General features: G+C 39.3%; 1 protein-coding gene across 29 annotated transcripts in view; it reads left to right on the forward strand.

The window, feature by feature from the left end:
* The window catches only part of LIMCH1 (LIM and calponin homology domains 1), a 340,384-nt gene that overhangs the window by 158,903 nt on the left and 159,885 nt on the right, over positions 1 to 21,596 (forward strand). For 27 of the 29 annotated variants that reach the window (XM_063808788.1, XM_009447566.5, XM_016951474.4 and 24 more), the window contains exon 3: positions 5,903 to 5,972. Coding sequence is in view for 25 of the 29 variants with exons in the window: in XM_016951474.4 (XP_016806963.1) it covers positions 5,903 to 5,972 (70 nt within the window). In the remaining 4 variants the exon portion in view is untranslated. Of the gene's footprint in view, positions 1 to 5,902; positions 5,973 to 19,609; positions 19,811 to 21,596 lie in introns of those variants that run through there. The other 2 variants (XM_063808787.1, XM_063808789.1) reach the window with 2 other exon arrangements.

The following is a 21,596-nucleotide window of genomic DNA, read 5'->3' on the forward strand; positions in this document are numbered from 1 at the left end:
TAAATGCAGTCTGTGGTTGAATTGGAACATTAGCATCATTCCTGGGTGTCTCAACAATTGTTTCTTTTTTGTTGTTAATTTGCTTTAAGTTCTGAGATACATGTGCAGAACGTGCAGGTTTGTTACATAGGTATACGTGTGCCATGGTGGTTTGCTGCACCTATTAACCCGTCATCTAGGTTTTAAGCCCCACATGCATTAGGTATTTGTCCTAATGTTCTGCCTCTTCTTGCCCCCCACCCCCGATAGGCCCTGGTGTGTGGTGTTCCCCTCCCTGTGTCCATGTGTTCTCATTGTTCAACTCCCACTTATAAGTGAGAATATGTGGTGTTTGGTTTTCTCTTCCTAGGTTAGTTTGGTGAGGATGATGGTTTCCAGCTTCATCCATGTCCCTGCAAAGGACATGAACACATTTTTTTTACGGCTGCATAGTATTCCATGGTGTATATGTGCCACATTTTCTTTATCCAGTCTGTCATTGATGGGCATTTGGGTTGGTTCCAAGTCTTTGCTATTGTAAATAGTACTGCAATAAACATACATGTGGAGCATTCCATTTGAAAAATTGTTTCTTAATATTTTAAGAACTGTGTTCTATAGAATGTGTGCAAAGCATATCTTTAATTCACCTTCTCAAAAATTAAGATGGCCGTGAATTAGGATGTATGACAGTGAGACACGTATGTGCACCATTCTGGTCTTCCTGTGGGTTTTTAATCCACTAGTGAGCATACCCCACGAGGAGGAGACCTGGGGTCTTCCCTGCCTTTCTTCATATCCCCAGAACCCAGCTTCAGACCAGACATCATGCATACGCAATAAATGCTTGTTGAGTACATGAAAGAACATATGGCATAGGCTTACTTGAAATGGGTTGCAGTGTGTTTCAGATTTAGAATGTAAAAGTTTAGTAGACACTATTTCATTTGTATCATAAAATTAACATTTATTTTTGATTACTCTCAGTGCCATTAACTTGTTTCATAATTAAGGATTATCCAAGATCATAGCTTTTCTTCCTGTTTCTAGTTGTTTCTCACCTGGTGTTTGCTAGGCAAGCTATAGACATTTGTTGACCTGATTCATTTATGTGAGATTTTTATCTAAAGGTGGCCAGAGAAAGAGAACAAGCAAAACTTATTTTGGTTTTTGCAACTGGCTAATAGGAATATTGAAACTAAAATAGCTTGCAGTTACCTAGCTAAAAGGGAAATGCTCAGTATAGTAAGTGAATGAATTTGCAAGTTTCCATTTATCAAATGCTAGCAACACCCATCACCCCACTGGATTCTCACTCTAATCCTGAATAGGAGGCAAAGCTAATTTTAAATCCCCATTTTATGGAAGGGAAAACTGAGACCCTGATTAAGAAACCTTTCAGTAACTCATAGCTAATATGTATAGGATTCAACTTTAAAACCTAGGCTACTGACTCCAAATTCACTGCCTCTTCCTCTTCATCAAGCTGAATGTTGTAAGTTATTGGTGATGTTTTATCTATGCTCTCTGATACCTATGATTTTTAATAAGCAGAAATTTTCTATATGCATGTAGTTGTAACTTTATTTTTTACCGATTTGCAAACAGTGATGTTTTAAAAATATAAATCAGATTATCTCAGTCTCTGTTTTACAAATCTTCTTATGCTTCACATTGAACTTAAGATAAAAAATCTAGATGTCTTACCTGGGCCTGGATTTTGCTTACACCTTGGCCATCTTGTCCCAGACCTCTTCCTTCTACTCACTCTCCTCAGCTACATTGGCCTTCTGGTTGTTCCTTGAATATACCAAGTCTACTCCTACCTCAAAGCCTTTCTGCTGACTGTTCAATCTGCCTGGAACGCTTGTCCTCCAGTCTCTCGTTGGCTAAAGTCTCTTGTTCCTTTGTATCATTCAACTTTTTTCTCAAATATGACCTCCCTAGCAGCCTTCAGACCATACAATTAGAGTACTACTGCGTGGCCTACTTGTGTGCTATCTGAAATTTTCTTCTTATTTATTTACCTGTTTTCTGTTCCCCCCGCTGCCCCATCCACTCACTGTACCAAGATTACAAATTCCAAAGAACAAGAACTTTGCTTGTCTTGTTCACTGTTGCCCTTCCTGTGCCTAGAATAGTGGACAACACATAGCAGGCACTTGATCAAGAATATTGGATAAACAGTAAATATCTGAAAATAGTTCCTTCTCATTGGCTCTTACATTTTTGACATTTTAAAATTTTCTTTATTTTTATTTGTAGTTGTGGGTATATTTAGCACAGAAGACATGGGATGGTACAAATGCCTAATAGTTTTGTTGTCTAGGATTATGCTAATTTTCCAGAAAATTCATCTTTTGATGAATACGAAGATGATCTCCTACCAGAGAGCAGACTACCTGTTAAGACCTTTAGCTGTATGTTTTGGGAACCACAGGCAGGAAGTTGGCATAGGGTTCTGCTGAGTGGAGATATTCCTCCAAGTGGATGACAGCCTCCTTTCCTCTGGATGAGGTTGCAGATCATCCGTAGGTGGAACTTGGATCCTATGTGTCTTATACTTCACCAACAGACACTCTCTTCCATTTTCCTTTTATTCCCACCTGGTGTTGATATTATCTCATTGTATTTAGGTAGTATTTGTTTGGGTTTTTGATTTTTGTGTTTTGTCTCGAATTATGCTTTGATGACACATACTGAGGTTGGACTTTCTAAAGCACCAAACTGTGAAATAAAATGGCCTAAGAGGTGAAAACTGTCCCAGCTGTGCTTCAGATTAGCTGTGCATGTCTCTGGGAAATCTTCATATCTGTTTGGGGTTCATTTTTTCTTCTACAAAAATGGTGGGACACATACATGACCTATCTCTACAGGGCAGGACTTTTGGGAAATAATGCACCTCAGAAGTTATATAAATATAACATATCATCAGCATAATCACTTCAAAGCATGTCATCAATAAGTATTTACTGAAAATATTATATTTTAACTTATATAGGATGGCATAGTGGTTTTTAATAAAATTGCAAGTGAATATCCTTGACTCTTACTCAAAAAATCTCTCACACAAAAAATGTCCTTGATTTAACACAAAATACAAGATAAGCAGGTGTTGGGCATTTCAACAATGTGAATTCAATGTTATCTTTTATTGTTGAGTATTATAAACAGAACACTGGATTGGAGCAGTGTTTACCTGAAAAAAAATACAGCTGTCTTAGTCTTGAAAGTGAACATTATGGCTTTTTATTTTTTAATTTATGGTAAAACATTGTGAGAGAAATCATAGTTTCTGCTTCTTTTAAGTAAGGCCTAGTGTTATAGGTCAGTTGATTGATTGATTGATTTTTTCCAATCTTCCCTTTATGTGATAGGGAAGATTCTGCCATATAAGTGTAATTTTTACAAAGGATGAATACCATGAAATATTAAAAACAGCTTAAAAATCTCAATATATAGAAAAGAGGAGTTTTGAGGCCATGATTGCTAAAAATATTAATATAGTTCTTAGATATAGAGGACAAAAAGCATACCTCTTTAAAAGATAATTTTAAAATAATGAATTTTGGGGTAGGACATTTTGTTATTTTTTCTACTTTGCCTAATTAACAACAAAACTCAGATCTCAGTCTGTCTGGTAGCAATGGCATTTCATCTTATTAGAAAAATCTAAAACTATTAGACAGAGTGGTTGATCTGTCAGCTCTGCAGTCATCAGTGGTCCACAGCTATTGAAAAGGGCATAGCTCCATATGTATGGATAAGGGGTCTCCAAGGTAAATTGTTCAACCTCCAAAATATATTGTTAAGTGAAAAACAAGGTGTAGGACAGTGTGTACTATATGCTACACATATGTATTTTTAAATTCTATATATTTTTTATAAATTCTCCTCTGGAAAGTCTTTCAGGTTGCCTTCAGAGAGTAGGCAGGAGTCCTGTGGTACAAAGGTGACAGTGAGATATTTTACTGTATATCCTTTTGATGCTTTTGAGTTGTCAACAACTGTACAAAAATATTATCTTAAAATTCAGTTTAAAATGACACTGTTAAAAACTAGTAAGAAAAGTAATGTATCTGAGAAAAGCAAAAGTAGCGAGAAAAAGAATTTTGTACATTTAAAAATGTGGCTTTGGAGATATCATATCTATCTGTGTATTTTAAACCAGAAGATTTGGGATATTTACACCACCTGAGAGAATGCACTGATCTAAGAAATTTGGGTTCTGGGCCTGAGTGTGCTACTAACCAGCTCTGGGGAAGTCACTCAGACTTCAATTCAGACTTCACCAGGCCTCAATTTTCTGAACTATAAAATGAGGAGAGTGAATAAATTGCCTTCCAACTGGTAAAACCAATAATTCCAAAATAAGTTATAAAGAAGCATTTTTAAAAGGTTAAATTTATGGTTAAAAAATAAGTGCATTCATGAAAAGAGCAGCCAGCTTGGCTCTCCATGGGCAAAACAGCACTTGTGCACTCTGAGTACCGCCTCTTGGTAGCAGCATGTTGGAATTGCAGTGAAAATTACCGAGAACAGCCAATTAATCTTGCATGCAAAAATGGAATATCCTGTCTGTCACAATCACTGTAGGGACATTTCTCAACATATGACTATATAGTGGTATCAAAGTCAAAGATAGTCTAAATTCAAGACTATTAAACCATTTGAAAAATTTTTGTTACTGATCTGTAGAAATCTGGCAAGCACAGGTTCTTTATAATTTGTTATAACCTTGGATTGCATGAATTTTAACAGAGGTCAGCAAACTTTTTCCATAAAGCATCAAATAGTAAAGATTTTATGCTTTGTGGCCCCTCAGGTCTCCATTGTAACTACTCAACTCTGCAGTTGTAGCACAAAAGTAGCCATAGACAATATGTAAATGAATGAGGATGGTTATATTCGTGTTCCAGTAAGACTTTATTTATAAGTACAGGTGTTGGACCAGATTTGGCTCATGGATTGTAGTTTGTTGACCTCTCAGTTATGATACACTCCTACCCTAAGTTTCTCTTTGCACAGTATTCTAAGTTACCTAATTGCCTGATTCCCGAACGTGGAAATAACATTCTACATTCTACAGCCCCTTACCTTCAATCACTTATTTATGAATAACCTACTTTGCAAATACTACACTTTACCCAATTACCCTGGTGCTAACCATATTTTAATTTTATAAGTTGCTTTCCTTGTTTCTCTTCACTCTGGGTTTTTATGTCCTGAAAACAGGCAATGATAGTTGTTTCTCTTGCATTCCCTTGCTTGTGTAACCATTGTTATATAATTTCAATCTTTAGCTGAAAATCTTTTGCTCAAATATCTTTTGTACCTAGGGACTCTTGGTTAGCCTTGTTTAAAATCTTCAGAATATTATTGGCTAACCTCTTATTAAACATATTCTTCCCTTTTTAAAGTGAAACTCAACCACATTGAAAAAGCCACTCTTCTCAAAGAGCAAGTAGGGTCTGACTTAGAATTTGTCTTGGCAAATGATTTGTAAAGATAGATACTGGTCTTTGAATTTAGTGCATCCCTGGAGAGACCCATGTCTTAGCCAGGAAAATTGGCAACAAGCCTTACCTGAGTTGTAATACCTGGTTCCAGTTCCAGATAATTCCCTCACAACCTCAATCCAGCTCTCCCCTTTGTCCTTTTCCTTGAAGCCCTCCTCAGTCTCTACCTTTTCTCATCTCTCAACATTTCTAAATTCTAAAACTTCACCTGCCATGGACCAACTTGATATTGGCAAAGCTCTTCACTTATATGCATGAAGGCTGATAGATTATTGAGATTTACTATATGCTTTAAATTCACTGCTTTTCCTATCCAGCAATTTAGCTGTAGCCCCGGATAAAGGTGATTTGTGTGATCCATCTTGCTTTATGTCTCACTTGACATTCTGCCTTTTTCATGACAGGTTGCTGAATGCTATAAAGCCAGGACTTGTTAAAAAGATCAATAGATTGCCTACCCCCATTGCAGGACTGGTGAGTATGTGGAATTGAGATTTATTTTCCAATATTCCTTTGCTCTAACCTAGGGGTCATGACAGCACCATTTATTACAGTTCTCTCCTGCAATATATATTCCACTTGAATGAGAACGCATTGAATCCATTAAACGAAGAGGTCACTTAAAATGAAAGATTGCAGTCATGCCTAAATGGCATGTTAATCTTTGTTTGTGTTTTTTCCATGAGTGATAAGGACCTTCATTCTCAAAGAGCTAAATTTGTTTTGGGGTGAGAGGCTGATAATTAGGTTGACCCTTGGGGAAGGAATGTGATTTTAATTACGTTTTCTCATTTCAGTTCATCACTGCATTCCCCTAGAATGGAGGGTAGGGGAGGTAGAGAGAAAGAGAATTTTAAAAGAAAACAGTAGTTTTATAATAAATTGCTGTTTTCAATATTATAATCTACTTGGGTTGAAATACCACAATTGTAGACCAACTATCCTGAAGACATACTGGGGCACTAAGGTGGTCTAACGTCATCTGGAGAACTGTTTAAGCAGAATCCTTGCCCTTCTGAACCTATCCACATAAAATCTAAAACTTACATGTTCATATGTGGTTAGAAGCAGAATATTTTTTTCATGCACTGATATGTCTTATAATTCTTGGCAACTGATTTTAATTGCTTCATCGATGTTGCCTTTGTGTAGAAAAAGGAAAGAAGTACAAGATCAGGAAGACAATCAACTCTTAGTTTTGGAAGGAATTGGCATATGTGTGCGTGCGTGCACACGCGCGCACACACACGCACAGAGCAGAGGAAGTATGTAGCTCGGTAATGACTCACTGATTGTTTCCATTGTGATCGCCTTCTGCGCATGTAGTTTTGCAGAAAGCAATGAGAAGAATGTCAAGAATTTAAGCAAGATCCTACGTAGACCTTACTGATTGTTGTTAAAAAGCTTCTTAGCCATATCACGATGACTAATTGAAATTAGATGTGACAAAAAACCAATTGTGTTTGAGAATTGTGGGGGGTCCTTGTAGGAAGGTACATGGTTTCAGCAAGGTGAATGAAATAGATGTTTTCTTTAAGAACTGCTATTTCTGTGGATGCATTTTATTCCCCATATTGGTTGGTAGTGAGCTGGTGATTAGTCGTTAAAAATCTTTCTAATTTTGTTCTTCAGAATCATGTAACCAAATAAGTTAGTTAATATCGAGATAGATACATATATTTGGAAGGAATATATTTGAATAGTTCTATAAAATAAATAATATATAAGTATTATATATCAGTGTATACATATATCAATTATTTTAAAACATTTAGTAAATTCACCTCTTCCAAATGTTAAAGCCAAGGTCTTAATGATCCTGATGAACATCTGTTTGTCCCTAAGCCTATGGCAACTCTGGACCTTGGAGCTCTGGGGTTTAATGTTATAGAAGCAAAATTTGCAGCATAAAACTAAGGAAGGCCCCAGGAAAATCCAGATGAGGAGAAACAAGTCACTCCCAGTCCAGTAGCTAAAGAGAAGAGGGTTTCAAAACCTCAATTTAAAATGGAAATCATAAATAATTTTAGTAAAATTAACTGTTAGGGGCACATGCATTTGTCTTTATATTATTTCCTATCATGGATCAAATGTTGTTTCTCACATATTGCCTCTGTCTTGGAGCATTTGGGCAACTTGATACAAGAAGACAAGGTGACCTCATCTTCTTTCCTTCTATTTATGTTCTTGACTAGTATTCCTCTACTTTCTTTTTTCATTTGGATTTCCTTTTCACTTTGTCCTTGCTATCGCTTTTTTTTTTTTTGCCCCTTTTCAATGAACACCTCCCCCGCTTACCGTCACCCTGTATCATTTATATTTTCTTAACTAATTTATCATCTTTAGTCCAAAAAAATACTTTCTTAAGTAAAGTCACCTAGTAACCCATTCACTAGTGACTCCTGAATCTACAAATCTGGTCAAACTCTTTTCCTTTGCTCCAGTTGCCTTCAGATCAACATTTCCACAAAAACCAGAGCACTTGTGGCCCTGGTGGGAAACAGATCGCCATCCCGCAACCCCCTGTTATGTTCATGTACTTCCAGGGTTCTCGCGTCATGCCTGTGCCTCCCTTTCTATGCTCATATTCTTGACTGTGTCCATGACTTCAGCTCTCCATGATATTGACCCAAAGCAGCATTTCTCATCAAGTACTCTCTCCTGAACTCCAGACCTCGTGTTCTGTCTATTGGACAGTTTCATCTCGGTATCCTACTGGCACCTCAAACTTAACATATTCAAATGGGACTTGCATCACCAGTCCCGTGCACCTATTTCCCAATGTAAGTGAAGGCATCATAGACATGCAGTTGCACCAGTTCAGCTATCAAAGAATTTTCCCATTTGTCTACTTGTCTGCATTTCCTTGGCCACTGCCCCAGAGCAGGCCATCCTCATCTCTTGCCTGGACTATAATAGTTGACTCACAGTTCTGCAAACACTCTTCACTCCCATGAATGGTGCCTTTTCTTGTGACATGTGTTATTCATTGAGTGCTTTCCTCCTGCTCTTCTTGACAAAATTATATTTGTCCATCAAGATCTAACACAGACTAACACATCTTTTAAGTTAAAAAATAAAATAAATTAAATAAAACTAAAGATCTAACGCAAAACAGCCTCCTTTGTGAAACCTTTAGTATTTATAGTCCATTATGATCTTTTATTATAGAATACAGAGAATATCCCCTGGTATAGGAGAAAATGAGTTAATACTCGAGAGAGATAAAAGTAGCTCTGTTCTGAAATATATTTTGGAAAGTAAGATTTTGAATAACTATGGTTAACAGTTTGAAATTAAAGGCCTGCAAATGGTTTCGTATTCATGTCAAGACACTATGTCTTTAAGTAGTTGGCCATGATCAAACTTACCGATATCTATAATGGGTCCAAATGATGTTAGATGTCCTGGTGATGCACTAAGAAATCACAGCAGTTCTCAGGAAACAATACGACAAATCCACATTAAGGGACATACTGCAAAACAGCTGGCCTGTCCTCTTCACTACTGTCAGCGTCATTAAAAATACTGCCCCGTCCTCGGCCGGGCGTGGTGGTGGCTCATGCCTGTAATCCCAGCACTTTGGGAGGCCGAGGCGGGCGGATCACGATGTCAGGAGATTGCGACCACGGTAAAACTCCGTCTCTACTAAAAATACAAAAAATTAGCCAGGCGCGGTGATGGGCGCCTGTAGTCCCAGCTACTCAGGAGGCTGAGGCAGGAGAATGGCGTGAACCCGGGAGGCGGAGCTTGCAGTGAGCCAAGATTGCGCCACTGCACTCCTGCCTGGGCGACAGAGTGAGACTCCGTCTCAAAAAAAAAAAAAAAAAAAAAAAAAAATACTGCCCCATCCCCAAAAGGCTGGAAAACTGTCGTAGATTAAAGATGACTAAGGAAATATGACAGCCTCATGCAGTGCATGATCCTTAGTTGGGAAAACGCAACTATAATAGACATTATTGAGACAATTAGGGAAATTTGAATATAAATTGAGTATTAGATAATAGTATTCTCTCAGTGTTGGATTTCCTGTATGCGATAGCTATCTTTGTGTATATAGGAGAATACTATTGATCTTAGATGGCAAATATATATGCTGGAGTATTTTGAAATGAAATGTCATGATGTATACAACCAATCCTCAATATGTTTAGCAAAAAAGTCTGGGTACATAATATATAATTTCATATACACATAGAGATAAGAAGGAAGGAAAGGAAGGAAGGAAGGGAGGGAGGAAGAAAGGGAGGAAGGGTGGAAATGTGGCAAAATACTGTCTCTAGATAAAGGGCGTACGGGGGTCATGCTACTATTCTTGCAACCTTTTGGTAGGTTTGAAATTTTTCAATATAAAAAGTTGAGGATTAAAATACATTAATTCTCTTATTTTCAGGGGAGACATAGGAAACCTCAAATAATTAATAGGTTTGAAGATGGCAGAGGTCATCTTGTTAGTAGAGATGCAGCCTTTGTGTGAGGGTATTTTTCAAATAATATTTTCTTCTTCCAAATATTCATGACAGTCAGGAAAGGGCAGATAGAAAAATCCCTGAAATACTTCTGAATACATCAGGTTGGTTTTTTCACTTTGTCAGGGGTTGACGGGCCACTGACCGTCTATTGATCAAGAAGTCCATAGTAGCAGGGGCCATAGAGATCTGAGAAATGTGGCCAGAGGGTTTTCTATGCCTGGAACCCATGCCCGTGTGTCTTAATGGGCTAGTGTTGAGAAGCCAATCCATTAAGATGGCCCAGCTGCTTGACTTGAAGATAAATAAAAAAGTGTGTTTTCACATAGCAATCTCAAATTATAAACATATGTAGATTTACAAAGGCATGAATAGGTGTATTTTAGCCCCTGAGTTAAGCTGTGGTTACAAAGAATTCAGGGGTGAAGGTGTTAAAACAAAGTAGTTGAAAATCATTTCCTGGCAAGAATGCAAAGACCCTGGATCCGGGTCTGCATTTCTTCTGCAACGATTGCTGACATATGAAGCCGTGTGGTGACTGCCTGCAGATGCTTGCATTCTCTTTTAGGTGTTAGTGATACTGTTTGCTGCTGCCAGAGAGAAAGTCCTCAAATTTAGGTCTTGGCATACCAAAGGTTTTTTAAAAACGCTGCACTTCAGTCTGCTAGCTCATCAGTATTGTACTAGCGAGCCACATCTTGAAACTCAATTTAGTGGTCATCAGAGATCATGCTAAATGTTGTTTCATCCCAGGAGCTTTAGGTTTTGTGCAAAAGCCATGAATGTATGAAATCTTTGCTTATGATAGGAGTTTGGGGATTAAGCCTTTTCTTGCACAGATTTGAATTGTGACAGCCGTCGTGTGTGCACATATGCACATGTGAAGTATAATTGGAAATAGGTGATATTTGCGGATTCTGCCCCTGAGTGCTGAACCTTCTTAGAGTTGTCATGAAATACTGTTTGATTTTTCCATGGGTCTATAAGGATAAAAGTGATCTGAGGAAAAGACAATTTTACATCTTAGATGTATCTTAGAAGGACATCTTAGATGTGTTTGTTTTGCAGATGAGGACATGTGGGTCCATAAAGGGAAGTTATTTGCCCCACGTTAGACAAACAGTAAAAGATGAGATGGATCCCGAGCCCTGGCCACCCCTCTCCTTGGTTATTACATATCCACTGTTCCCAGTTGAAGATGGGACACATTTTAATGACAGATTATTTTACCTTTTTTGAAAAAGAGAGGAAGGCAAAAACTCATTTTTTAAGTTCATCTCTTTTTTTTCTTTCTGTCGGCCAATACCTACAAAATATCTTTCTGAGCTCTGTGAAAGGCCTTACTTCATGTATCACTTCTTAGCCTGATGAACGATGGAAATTGGACGCTAGCTGAAGGTCAGAAGCAGAAGCAGGAATGTGACTGGTCAGATGATCCTACCATTCAGTAACCCTAACCCACTCAGAAACGCATTTTGGGGAAAAGGATGTACTTTTCTCTAATTAAAGATAAGATTTCAAATATGGTTAGAGCTTCCTGCCATGGAAAAAAATGTAAGTTTCCATAAGTTCTTTAGACTTTAGGAAGCTCTCAAAAGTTATCTGCTTTATTTTATGAAAACTGACATCAGAACAGTTGCCATTTCATCGAGTGAGATCAGAGTAGGGGAAGTGATGAAAGAGCTGTAGTGATTTCCACATTATGAGAAGATTAAAAATATTGTTTTGGACAAAACTAGACATACAAGGCTGTTAACCTGAGTAGTATGAGTGAAAAGCCTTTATGCAGACTTCATCTTTTTAGGAGGATAACAATGCAATAAATTGGGGTCCTCGCTGCTTTGGGTGTCTAGCTGTCAAGAAAAGGTTTCCTGTACATCCTTCCTAAGAATTAGCTCTGGTATGCCTCAACTCATCCTGATCAATGTCTTCTCTTCTAGAACTTTACCTTCCCTCCAGTGGTTTATCTTATAGATTACCTTAGAAAAAACTGGTTAAAGTTCTGTTCTGTGGGCTTGGTCTCTCCTCCAGTTAAAATTGTTGTTTTTTTGGCCAGGCATGGTGGCTCATACCTGTAATCCCAGCACTTTGGGAGGCCAAGGCATGCAGATCACCTGAGGTCAGGAGTTCGAGATTAGCCTGGCCAACATGGTGAAACCCTGTCTCTACTAAAAATACAAAAATTAGCCCGGCATGGTGGTGTGTGCCCGTAATCCCAGCTACTCGGGAGGCTAAGGCAGGAGAATTGCTTGAACCCAGGCAGTGAGCCGAGATTGTGCCGTTGCACTCCAGCCGGGGCTACAAGAGCGAAACCCCGCCTAAAAAAAAAAAAAGAAAGTTTTTTTTTTTTTGGCCAGGAGGCAGGCAAGGCAGGGAAGAGGGAGGTTAGAGGTGAAAGTTACCACAGTGATAACCATCACGTATCACATTCCTACCCTGCCCCAGGTGCAGTGCTAGATCATCCTTCCTAATCTTTACAACACACATGTGATGTTGTTATTGCTGTATCTTTACTCTAAAGTTCAAAGAAATGTCGCCAGCTTTCCAACTAATAAGAGGCAGAGTTGGTACTTGAACCTGGGTTTGCCCAACTCTGCGTCTGTGCCTTTTCTACTGTGTTATACTCTCTCCATTAGACCCTAGGATATAGAATTGAATCTCAACACTTTCCGAACATTTGTTTGGAGACATCAACCTCTAAGGAGACCTAAGTTGTTAGAAAACAGACTCTCATTTAAAATTTATTAATTCAACCAAGTTGAGGAAGTGGCCTTTTTGAAAAAGGCACTGCTACATGTAATGTTTCTACCATGGCCACTATCAAATCAGGCTTCATGTGGCCATACCTAACAAGTGATCATAGGAAAGCATTAGAATTCTTTACTGGAGTGTTAAAAAAAAAAGTCAGAGTGATTTTGTTCATAATATGCAGCAGAATTACCTAAATGCCCTCCTCTCTCTCTTTCTCTTCTACAGTCTTTCTCTGTCACACACACACACGCACACACACACACATACACACCTTATACTTGCCAACTCTCCCAAACCTCTCTGTACGCCCAGTGACCTCAAATCTTTGAGCCTCACACTGTGCTAGTTCTTGCCTTCCTTGCTTCTTACCCTTTTGTCTGCTATGACTAATGGTTAGCCCTTTCCAGTGCAAATCAATCCAACTAGACTCGGCTCCTTTTGCCCCTGATTCTGATTCTGGACAACAAAGACTCAGAGACAGGAAGACAGAATTCTCCTTCATGGGTAGGGGAGAAGGAAGGGCTTGGAATAAAAACCCTCATGTGTTTTTCCTGCTACTCTGTGTTCTCTGTAGTAGTTGCATGGTACGATCCGGAGTCTCCAGGGGTCGTCCTCCCCTTCTTTAGGGGAACAAGTAAAAACTGGTAGCCAAGCGATGTTCTGTGTGAAGAAGGCATATTCACTGAGGGAAATGAATAGACACTGTGAGGTTTCTCAGCCAAAATGGAATTTAATGACACACTTTCCTTTATCCTCATCCCTGGCACAGTATGAGAAACCTCGGTTGCGTTCCCACACCACACACAGAGGGAATGCTCAATTTGCTGCTCTCAAGTTTGATGCCAAAGCCAAGCCAACATAGGAGTGATGGTTAGCATTTTAGTAGGTCTAGCCATGAAAGACTACACACCGCAGGGAAAAACAACAAAACACACGAGGTCTTTGGTGCATTCCACCTGCCTTCAATTGAAAGGTGGAATATGAACTTGGGGATTCTAAGTTTATTTACTGCCTCCCGTGTTGATATGGCTTGTGTGCTGCTGGTTGAAACAGCCTTCACAGTTAGCTTGTAAAAAATGTACAGATCATCTCGTGTCCCTCATCTTCTCATAATTTTATATGGCTCCCTACTGAATGTGGAATAAAATCCAAACACTTCAGAAACGTATTTAAGGCTCTTCCTGAGTGAAAGTAACATTCGAATAACATTCGAAAGTAACATTTATCTCTCACTTTGTACATCACACTCAGAAACCAGGGCAACAGATGGTTCATGACCTACACCAAAAGGCTTGACCACATCGTGAATACAGTGATAAAAGTGTGTCAGATGGCAAGAGCCATTCTCCACTGCAGGTTGGACCGGGTGAAGGGGAGTTCTGATGCCCACTGGAGCAGGCTGGCTTTTGGTTGTTCACTGATGTGCTTGGATCAGACCAATAAGTTAGTCCCCTTGCACATCTTTTGTGGGTATTTGGGAAGACAATAAGAATTTTTTGTCCCTTCACTCATCTTGTGATTATTATGTCCTTTCTGGTTTTTTTTTATTTGGTGAGAGTTTTAGTTATTAATTGCTGTATAACAAATTACCCCAGAACTTAGTGGCTTAAAACAACAACATTTATTATCTCATTGTTCTCATGGGTCAGGAATATGAGCAAGGCTTAGCTGGGTCTCTGGTTCAAGGTCCCTCACAAGGCTGCATTCAAGGTGTTGGTCAGTATCATTTCCAGGCCAGAGTAGGGAGCTTAGAACTTGCGTTTCTAAGCTTACTCGTGGATATTGGCAGGATTCAGGTCCTCACAGGCTGTTGGCCAAAGCCATCCTTGTTTACTTGCCATGTGGGTCTTTCTATAGAACAGCTTACAGGGTTGCAGCTTGCATCATCAGAGTGAGCAAGCAGGAAGGGCCAGAGAAAGAAAGAAAGAGAAAGGGAGGGAGACAACAAGTGAGATGGAAGTCACAGTCCTTTATAACCTAATCTCTGAAGTGATGTTTTATCAGTTCTGCCTTATTCTATTAATTAAAAGCAAGTTGCTAGGCCCAGCCCACATTCAAGGGGAGGAGGTCCCACAGGGTCTGAATGCCAGGAGGAAGGGATCTCTGGGAGCTCTTCACAAGCTGCTTGTCCCGATGAATGAAATGGTTGTATCTGTCTATTGAGCAGCCAGGGCATAGATCTCTCATTCTCCTGAACATGGGCTCCTTGTGCTTATAGGACTTTAAAGATAACACAGTTTTCCTTGGATAACCTTTCTTGCATGACATCCAAGGACTTTTTTCTAATTTTCTTCTGCACATATACACCAAATAGAGATGATGTGTTCTCTCTCTTGCCTTCCAAGTAAAAATCCACTTCAAGACATAATTCCTGCCTTTTAGGAGACTACTTTCTAGAAGACAAATATAGCAGAAAGGTCAAATGTAAGGTAGACTGTGAAATGTTAATGAAGTATAATATGCAAGAAAGACCAAGGAAGAAATTTTGATTTGTGATTAAGAACTTTGGAAGGGGTGGGATTTGAACAGGGCGTCTACAAATAGTGAAGATCATGGAGTTAGAGGAAGAACAACTAGCTTCAGGGCATGGAATGAGAAAGGCTCTGAGTCAGAAGAACCTGGGTCTTATCTGGAAGTGGCTATCATTTGCATTATTTGCACTGGGTCCAGTGGCTGCAGCTGGACGCAGAGTCCCTGAAAAAAATCCATGCTTGGAAACTGGACCAGGAATAGTAAGCTGAGACCAGAAATGCCATCTGGGGGTGTTTGGACTCATTTTGTGTGCAGTAAAAGCCACTGAAAACAAGAGAATCTTGTGTTCCAGATAACTGAGGTGGCCGTATAGAAAGCTGATTATGGCAAGATACCAGCAATAAAAGTCAAGTAGGAGATAAGTAGTCCAAATGAGAGAGGATGGACACTTAAACCTTAGTAGAAGCAGTGGGATTAGAGATGAGGAGACAGGATTTACTTTTCACTAAATGTAATATGCCATCAATGATGACACACACCATTTTTAAAAATTATAGCTCATTTTTAAAAGCTGCCAATTCAATGATGACACAATGCTAAGACACTGGCAATGAAAAAAATGCATCTTTATTTCAGAGGTTAAAAAAGGTGTACATCTTAGAACTGATGAAATACAACAGATAATTTTAGGAAGATGACATTTGCATTTTGGACTTGAGCAGTGTGGAGGATACTGATGCCATTAATAGGAATCATGGGAACATGGGAATGAGAAATGAGCTCCAAAAGAAAAGATGCATTCTCTTTTGGACATATTGAGTTGGCTATCTCTAAAAGATATTCATGTGCAGATGTCTGGCAGACTATTAGCAATGCTGGTTTGGAACTCAGGGAAAAAGTTACAAAAAATTGGACTAGGTTAATGGATGGATTATTTTAAAGTTAAATCCTATGCTTAAGTATAAATGAAGACTTTTTTTTTTTCTATAACCACTATGAAGTTCCCCTCCCCCTCCAAATTATAGTATTGTCTTTGGAGTGTTTGATCCACATTGGCAGGGACTGGGATATGGAGAAAGGAGTGAAAAAAGGAGTTTGAGACTACAGGAAAAGTCATTAGCAATTGCACTTAGAATTGAAAATCACGACAGAAAGACCGGTGCAGTGGCTCATGCCTATAATCCCAGAACTTTGGGAGCCTAAGTCAGGTGATCGCTTGAGCCCAGGAGTTCAAGACCAGCCTAGGCAACATGGCAAAATCTTGTCTTTACTAAAAATACAAAAAATTAACCAGGCATGGTTGTGCATGCCTGTAGTTCCAGCTACTTAGGAGGCTGAGGTAGGAGAATCACCTGGGCCTGGGAGGTCAAGCCTGCAGTGAGCTGTGAATGTGCCACTGGACTCCAGCCTGGGTGATGGGAGTCGGACCCTGTCACAAAAAAAAAAAAAAGAAAAGAAAAGAAAAGAAAGATCTTCATATAATTGACAATTCATTGAGATATCATATCCATCCAATCTTGTGCCCTGCAGCCTCTCTTATCCCTGATATTTCATTCTTAGTACTAGATGAGTATATTAGTTTGCTCTGATGGCCATAACAAAGTACCACAGATTGGGTGGCTTAAATAATAGAAATTTATTTTGTCAATTCTGTAGGTTAGAAGTCTGAGATCAAGGTGTGAGCAGAGTGGGTTTGTTCTAAGGCCTGTCTCCTTGGCTCCCAGATGGCTGCCTTTCCCTGCATCTTCACGTGGTCTTTCCCCTGTATGTATCTGTGTCCATATTTTGCCTTTTTATAAGGACACTGTCGTATTGGATTAGGGCCCCCTCAGATGACCTCATATAACTTAATTACCTTCTTACAGTCACTACAGTCACATTCTGAGTTAGAACGGGTTAGGAGTTCAAGATACGAATTGGGGGAGGGAGGAGGAGACAATTTAGCTCATAACAGTGGGTTAGCCAGCTAAGCCCTTAAATTCTTATTCACATGTGTTTTGAATGCCTAGACTTGCTAGCTGAAGTCTAATATCCTCTTTCTGCACCACCACAAACTATTTTTCCAAATTTGTTTCCATAATTATTCTGTGTCTCTGCAGAGGTGGAAGGTTATATATAGCAGTGCTGTAAAGCTTTTTTTTCCCCAACTTCATTTTTTTTTCCCTTTCCTGTTCCCGAAAAAACAAAAAATGCCATTCTTTGAAGAAAGAAACCACTTGTTCTCCCTTATCTTTCGTTGAACAGCGTTTAGCAGAATTTGTGACATTACATCAGTTCCTCACTTTTTTCCCTTAGGAATAGACCTTCAATTACAAACTGTGAGCAAAAAATATATAATAGCAGGAAATACATATTTCAGCCGACGTCTGACTCCTTTTTTTCCATAGTTATAGCTTACCTAGAGGATAACTTTCTGTGGAACTAATTCTTAGCATGTATTCCAAACCCAAGTTTATAGGGATTTGGTTGTTTGACAACAGGAAAAAAATACCACCAAATGTATGAAGTATGAGACCATGCTAGGCTGAAACAGCACTTCTCTTAAAACGTACCTTCCTCTGGATTGTTTTTGTAGGAAGTTTGTCTTGGCAAGCATTTCAAAAGAACTCGCTAGACGCCTCTCTTGTAATTAGCTGGCTTTCTGCTAGAATGTTAGGTCTACCTTCATCTCAAATGGTACAAAAATTAATTCCTCTCTGTCGCTCTGTCCACAGTATAAAATACTAGATTTCTGAGTAGTTTGATATCTAATTTTTCCTTTCTAAAATTTAACTATATTCAGTTTAAGTTTTTGATTTAACTTAAACATAACATTAAAAAATAGGATGATTGATATAATGTTATATAGGAATGGTACTTTTCCTCTTTTCCCTCAGTGTTAAAAGAATGGTACTTTTTCCTCACAAAAACCTATATCCCCAGCCATGGAAAGAATATCAGACAAACCTAAATGGAAGGATATTCTACAAAATACCCGACCAGTATTCTTCAAAACTGTCAAGGCCATCAAAAGCAAGGCACATCTGAGAAACAAGGAAAGTCCAGAAAAAGTTAAGGAGACATAATGATTAAATATTATATGGCATTCTAGATGGGATCTTAAAACAGAAAGAGCATATTAGGGAAAAACTAATGAAATCCAAATAAAACATGGATTTAGTTAATAGTAGTGTACCAGTGTTTATTTCTTAACTGTGATAAATGTAAATGTACCATAGGAATGTAAGATGTAAGACATGAGTTATACTGAAACTCTGCATATTATCTTTGTAGCTTTCTATAAATCTAAAAACTATTCTAAAATAAAAAGTTCACTTAAAGTAGGATGAATGACAATAAAGATAAAAGAGCATAATGCAAGGAAACTATGAAATAGGCAAGGAAATACAGAAGTTATTAATAAATATTAAATGTCAGCCTACCACTTGATGTATTTGTGTCAATAAATGGCAGGATAACAGTGAGTCCATTGGCATATTAATCCAATAAACTTTTATAAATGATGAATTGGTTGTAAACATTGTGTTTTATAGCATTTGAAAATTCCAAATGGTAACTCCGCACACGATGCTTCTGCTCACATATTTCAGCATCCTGCTTTTAGAATCTGCAGAAAGAAATAGTTCATGTCCTTTAGGGAGGTTTAATAAAAAGCAACAGGTGGAAAATGGATTTTGCAGTAGCATGAACAGCCATAACCATAAATACTAGTACCTCAGAATTATACCAGCAGAGGACTGTAAACACATTAATCTCCCAGCAGTGCAGAAATTCCATTCTCAGATGTCATCTCAATTTCAGGCACAAAGATTGAATGCCTCCATTTAAATTCAAAACACTGAAGGGATATGATGATCCTTTTTATTCATGGGGATTCATGGAGTGAGTTTGCCAGTTTCCTCATCTATAAGATGGGGTTGATAAATCCCATCTCAGCATTGTGGGATTAAATGAGATGATATACATAAAATACCTAATATGATGGATGGTACACAGGATGTTTTCAATAAATGGTAGTTTACTTTTTATTATGCTCATGAACATTAGGATGGTCTTAGAATCCCAGAACTAGAAGCCACTTAGAGATTTACTTTTTGAAACATTGTTATTTTACAAATAAGGAAACTGAGACCAGAAGGCAGTGACTTGCCTGGAGTCAGGCAGCAACTTTGTTCCAGAGTTGGGACTGGAGTGAGTCTTTGTTCCTCGGGTCCCACTTGGGTGCTTTTTCTAGATCCAGATTTCCTGACAGTACTGCAAACCTACTGTGTGCTAGTGGCTGACACAAAGCTCTCTGCACAATTCCAATCCTGGCATCTCTACTTCTGAAGATGCCATTCCTTTTCCTCAGAGGGAATGGGCTTCTCCGCCTCCCTCTCCAATAGGTGTGGCAATCAGCTGTCTTCCAGTTCCCTTTCACTGCATCAGCATTTCAGCCGCTGCAGCCTGCTTGTGGACAGAGCAGGGGTTGGCAGTGGTGACGACTGTTTTGGGAAAGGAAATGTAAGGGCATTTCGGCTGCTGTGCTGGGGCTGACGAGGAGCACACAGGAGAGATGCCCCTCCCATCTCCCAGAGTGGGTCGGCTGGAGTTCATTGCGGAGCATGAGGACGTGTGGGGGTAAGTAAAATTCATTATAAAAAAAATACATGCTTAGGGGTATCCATGATGGAAAGAAGGAAGCTATTTAGACTTTAATACTTGGTTTAAAAAAAAGTGACTTTTTATTCACTTATTAGTATGGCGAAAATAATATGAAAATTACTTTCCTGTGGATTCATCTTGTCCTTTGATAACTGTTAGCACCTGTTGCTTTTAATTAAGCTTTTTTTTTTTTAATTCCCTAAGGAAAGCATTGTTTTTTATTTTCCGGTATGTGGTACAAGACACATAACTCCATTAGTTTAGTCAAAATAAAAAGGATTTTTGAGAATTTTGAGAATGAGAAGCAACTTGGCTGCATTTTTAAGATGTGGTCCAGCAGCACATGGTGTCGTGGGGGAGATGTGGCTGCATTCATGGTGGGGCTGCTTCACCTGAGCCCCTGTCACATTCTGCTCCTGACTCCACAGCCCCCTTTGCTTTTTAAAAACTTCCATTTCTTAAAATGAGGAGGAAAAGAAGCAAGGAAGACATTGGGGAGGCAGGGAGGAGTCTGGAGGGAAGGGCTGCATCTCCAGCCTTGCCCACTTAGTCCTTGTCCTTCAAAGTCACTATTTACTGCAGGCCGGGAAAGGAATGGGGGTTATTTCTGGACAATTGTCTCATAAAATCCCGTCAGACCTGTCTGAATGCTAAACGTTCCATGGCACTGGTTATCTAGGGGAAGAAAATTTTCCTTAGCCAAATTTATGAGGCTGGGTTGAAAACCAGGTTGAAACAGAGCCTGGCGAATCCCTATGGCAAAATGATTCATCTTTGTGGAGTCGGAAAATCTATTTTTATCACCTTTATTCAGCCAGCTCCTGATTGTGATTCTCTCACTGAGCTACAGCCGTTTTCTTCATGGTGCTGAATAGACCAAATGTCTCAGGAGTCTGAAACTTCTCTCCTGCCACTCCCAGAGTGGCTGATTCAGCAGTCCCGGGAGAAGGGGTTTGTCCTGTGCTGCGCGGGTGGGTTCCGCACAAGGTGAAGGTCAAATAAAACCGAGAGGCTGCAAGTGTCAGCAGCCAGCCTTTGACTCAGGAATCCTGCCTGAGGGTATGTGCCACTCTGCTCTCCTGCTCTCTCTGTAAGGTGACTAGAAGGTGACTGGGCAGCCATAACTCCTCCAATTTTGAAGACCTTCCCAAGGGAAGAAGGGGCAAGAATAAGCCACCCTCCTTACAGCTGCCAATACATCTCCTCAATCTAATCATCAGGCAGAGAGGGACTTCCTAACACCGTTGTATTCATTTTCCCATTTCCATTTAGTTCTGTAACTATGCATTCCAGGCTGATACATAGTCCTAGCTGGTTCTTGCTGGAGTCCCAACTAATGCTGAGAGGAGTGGCGATTGTTTTCTATAATAAAGTTTAAAGGATAAAGATATGGAAGAAGAACTCACTCTTGAGTTTCCTTTTCTAATGGATTCAGCATGCTTACTCTCTGGGAGCTATAACAAATGGCAATTAGGAAAGCAACAGGAATGTTGACTAGACAGGAACAGTGACCATGGCTGTTGGGGGTATTCCCTGCACCTGGTATATAGTAGGCACTCAATAACAATTTGGGAAATGAATGACCAGGATACTGTTCCCCATAGGCTTCAGTTGGCCTTCTTAAGAGCTCTCCTTCAGGACATGGTATGCAGGGCAGCTAGGAGCTGACATTCTAGAGTGAGATGGCCTGAGTTCAAATCCTGGATTTGCAACTTTTCAGTTGTGTGCTGATCTTTGGCAGGCAACACAATCGTTTGTTTCC

This window comes from Pan troglodytes, chromosome 3 (assembly GCF_028858775.2).
Source record: "Pan troglodytes isolate AG18354 chromosome 3, NHGRI_mPanTro3-v2.0_pri, whole genome shotgun sequence".
Taxonomy (NCBI): domain Eukaryota; kingdom Metazoa; phylum Chordata; class Mammalia; order Primates; family Hominidae; genus Pan; species Pan troglodytes.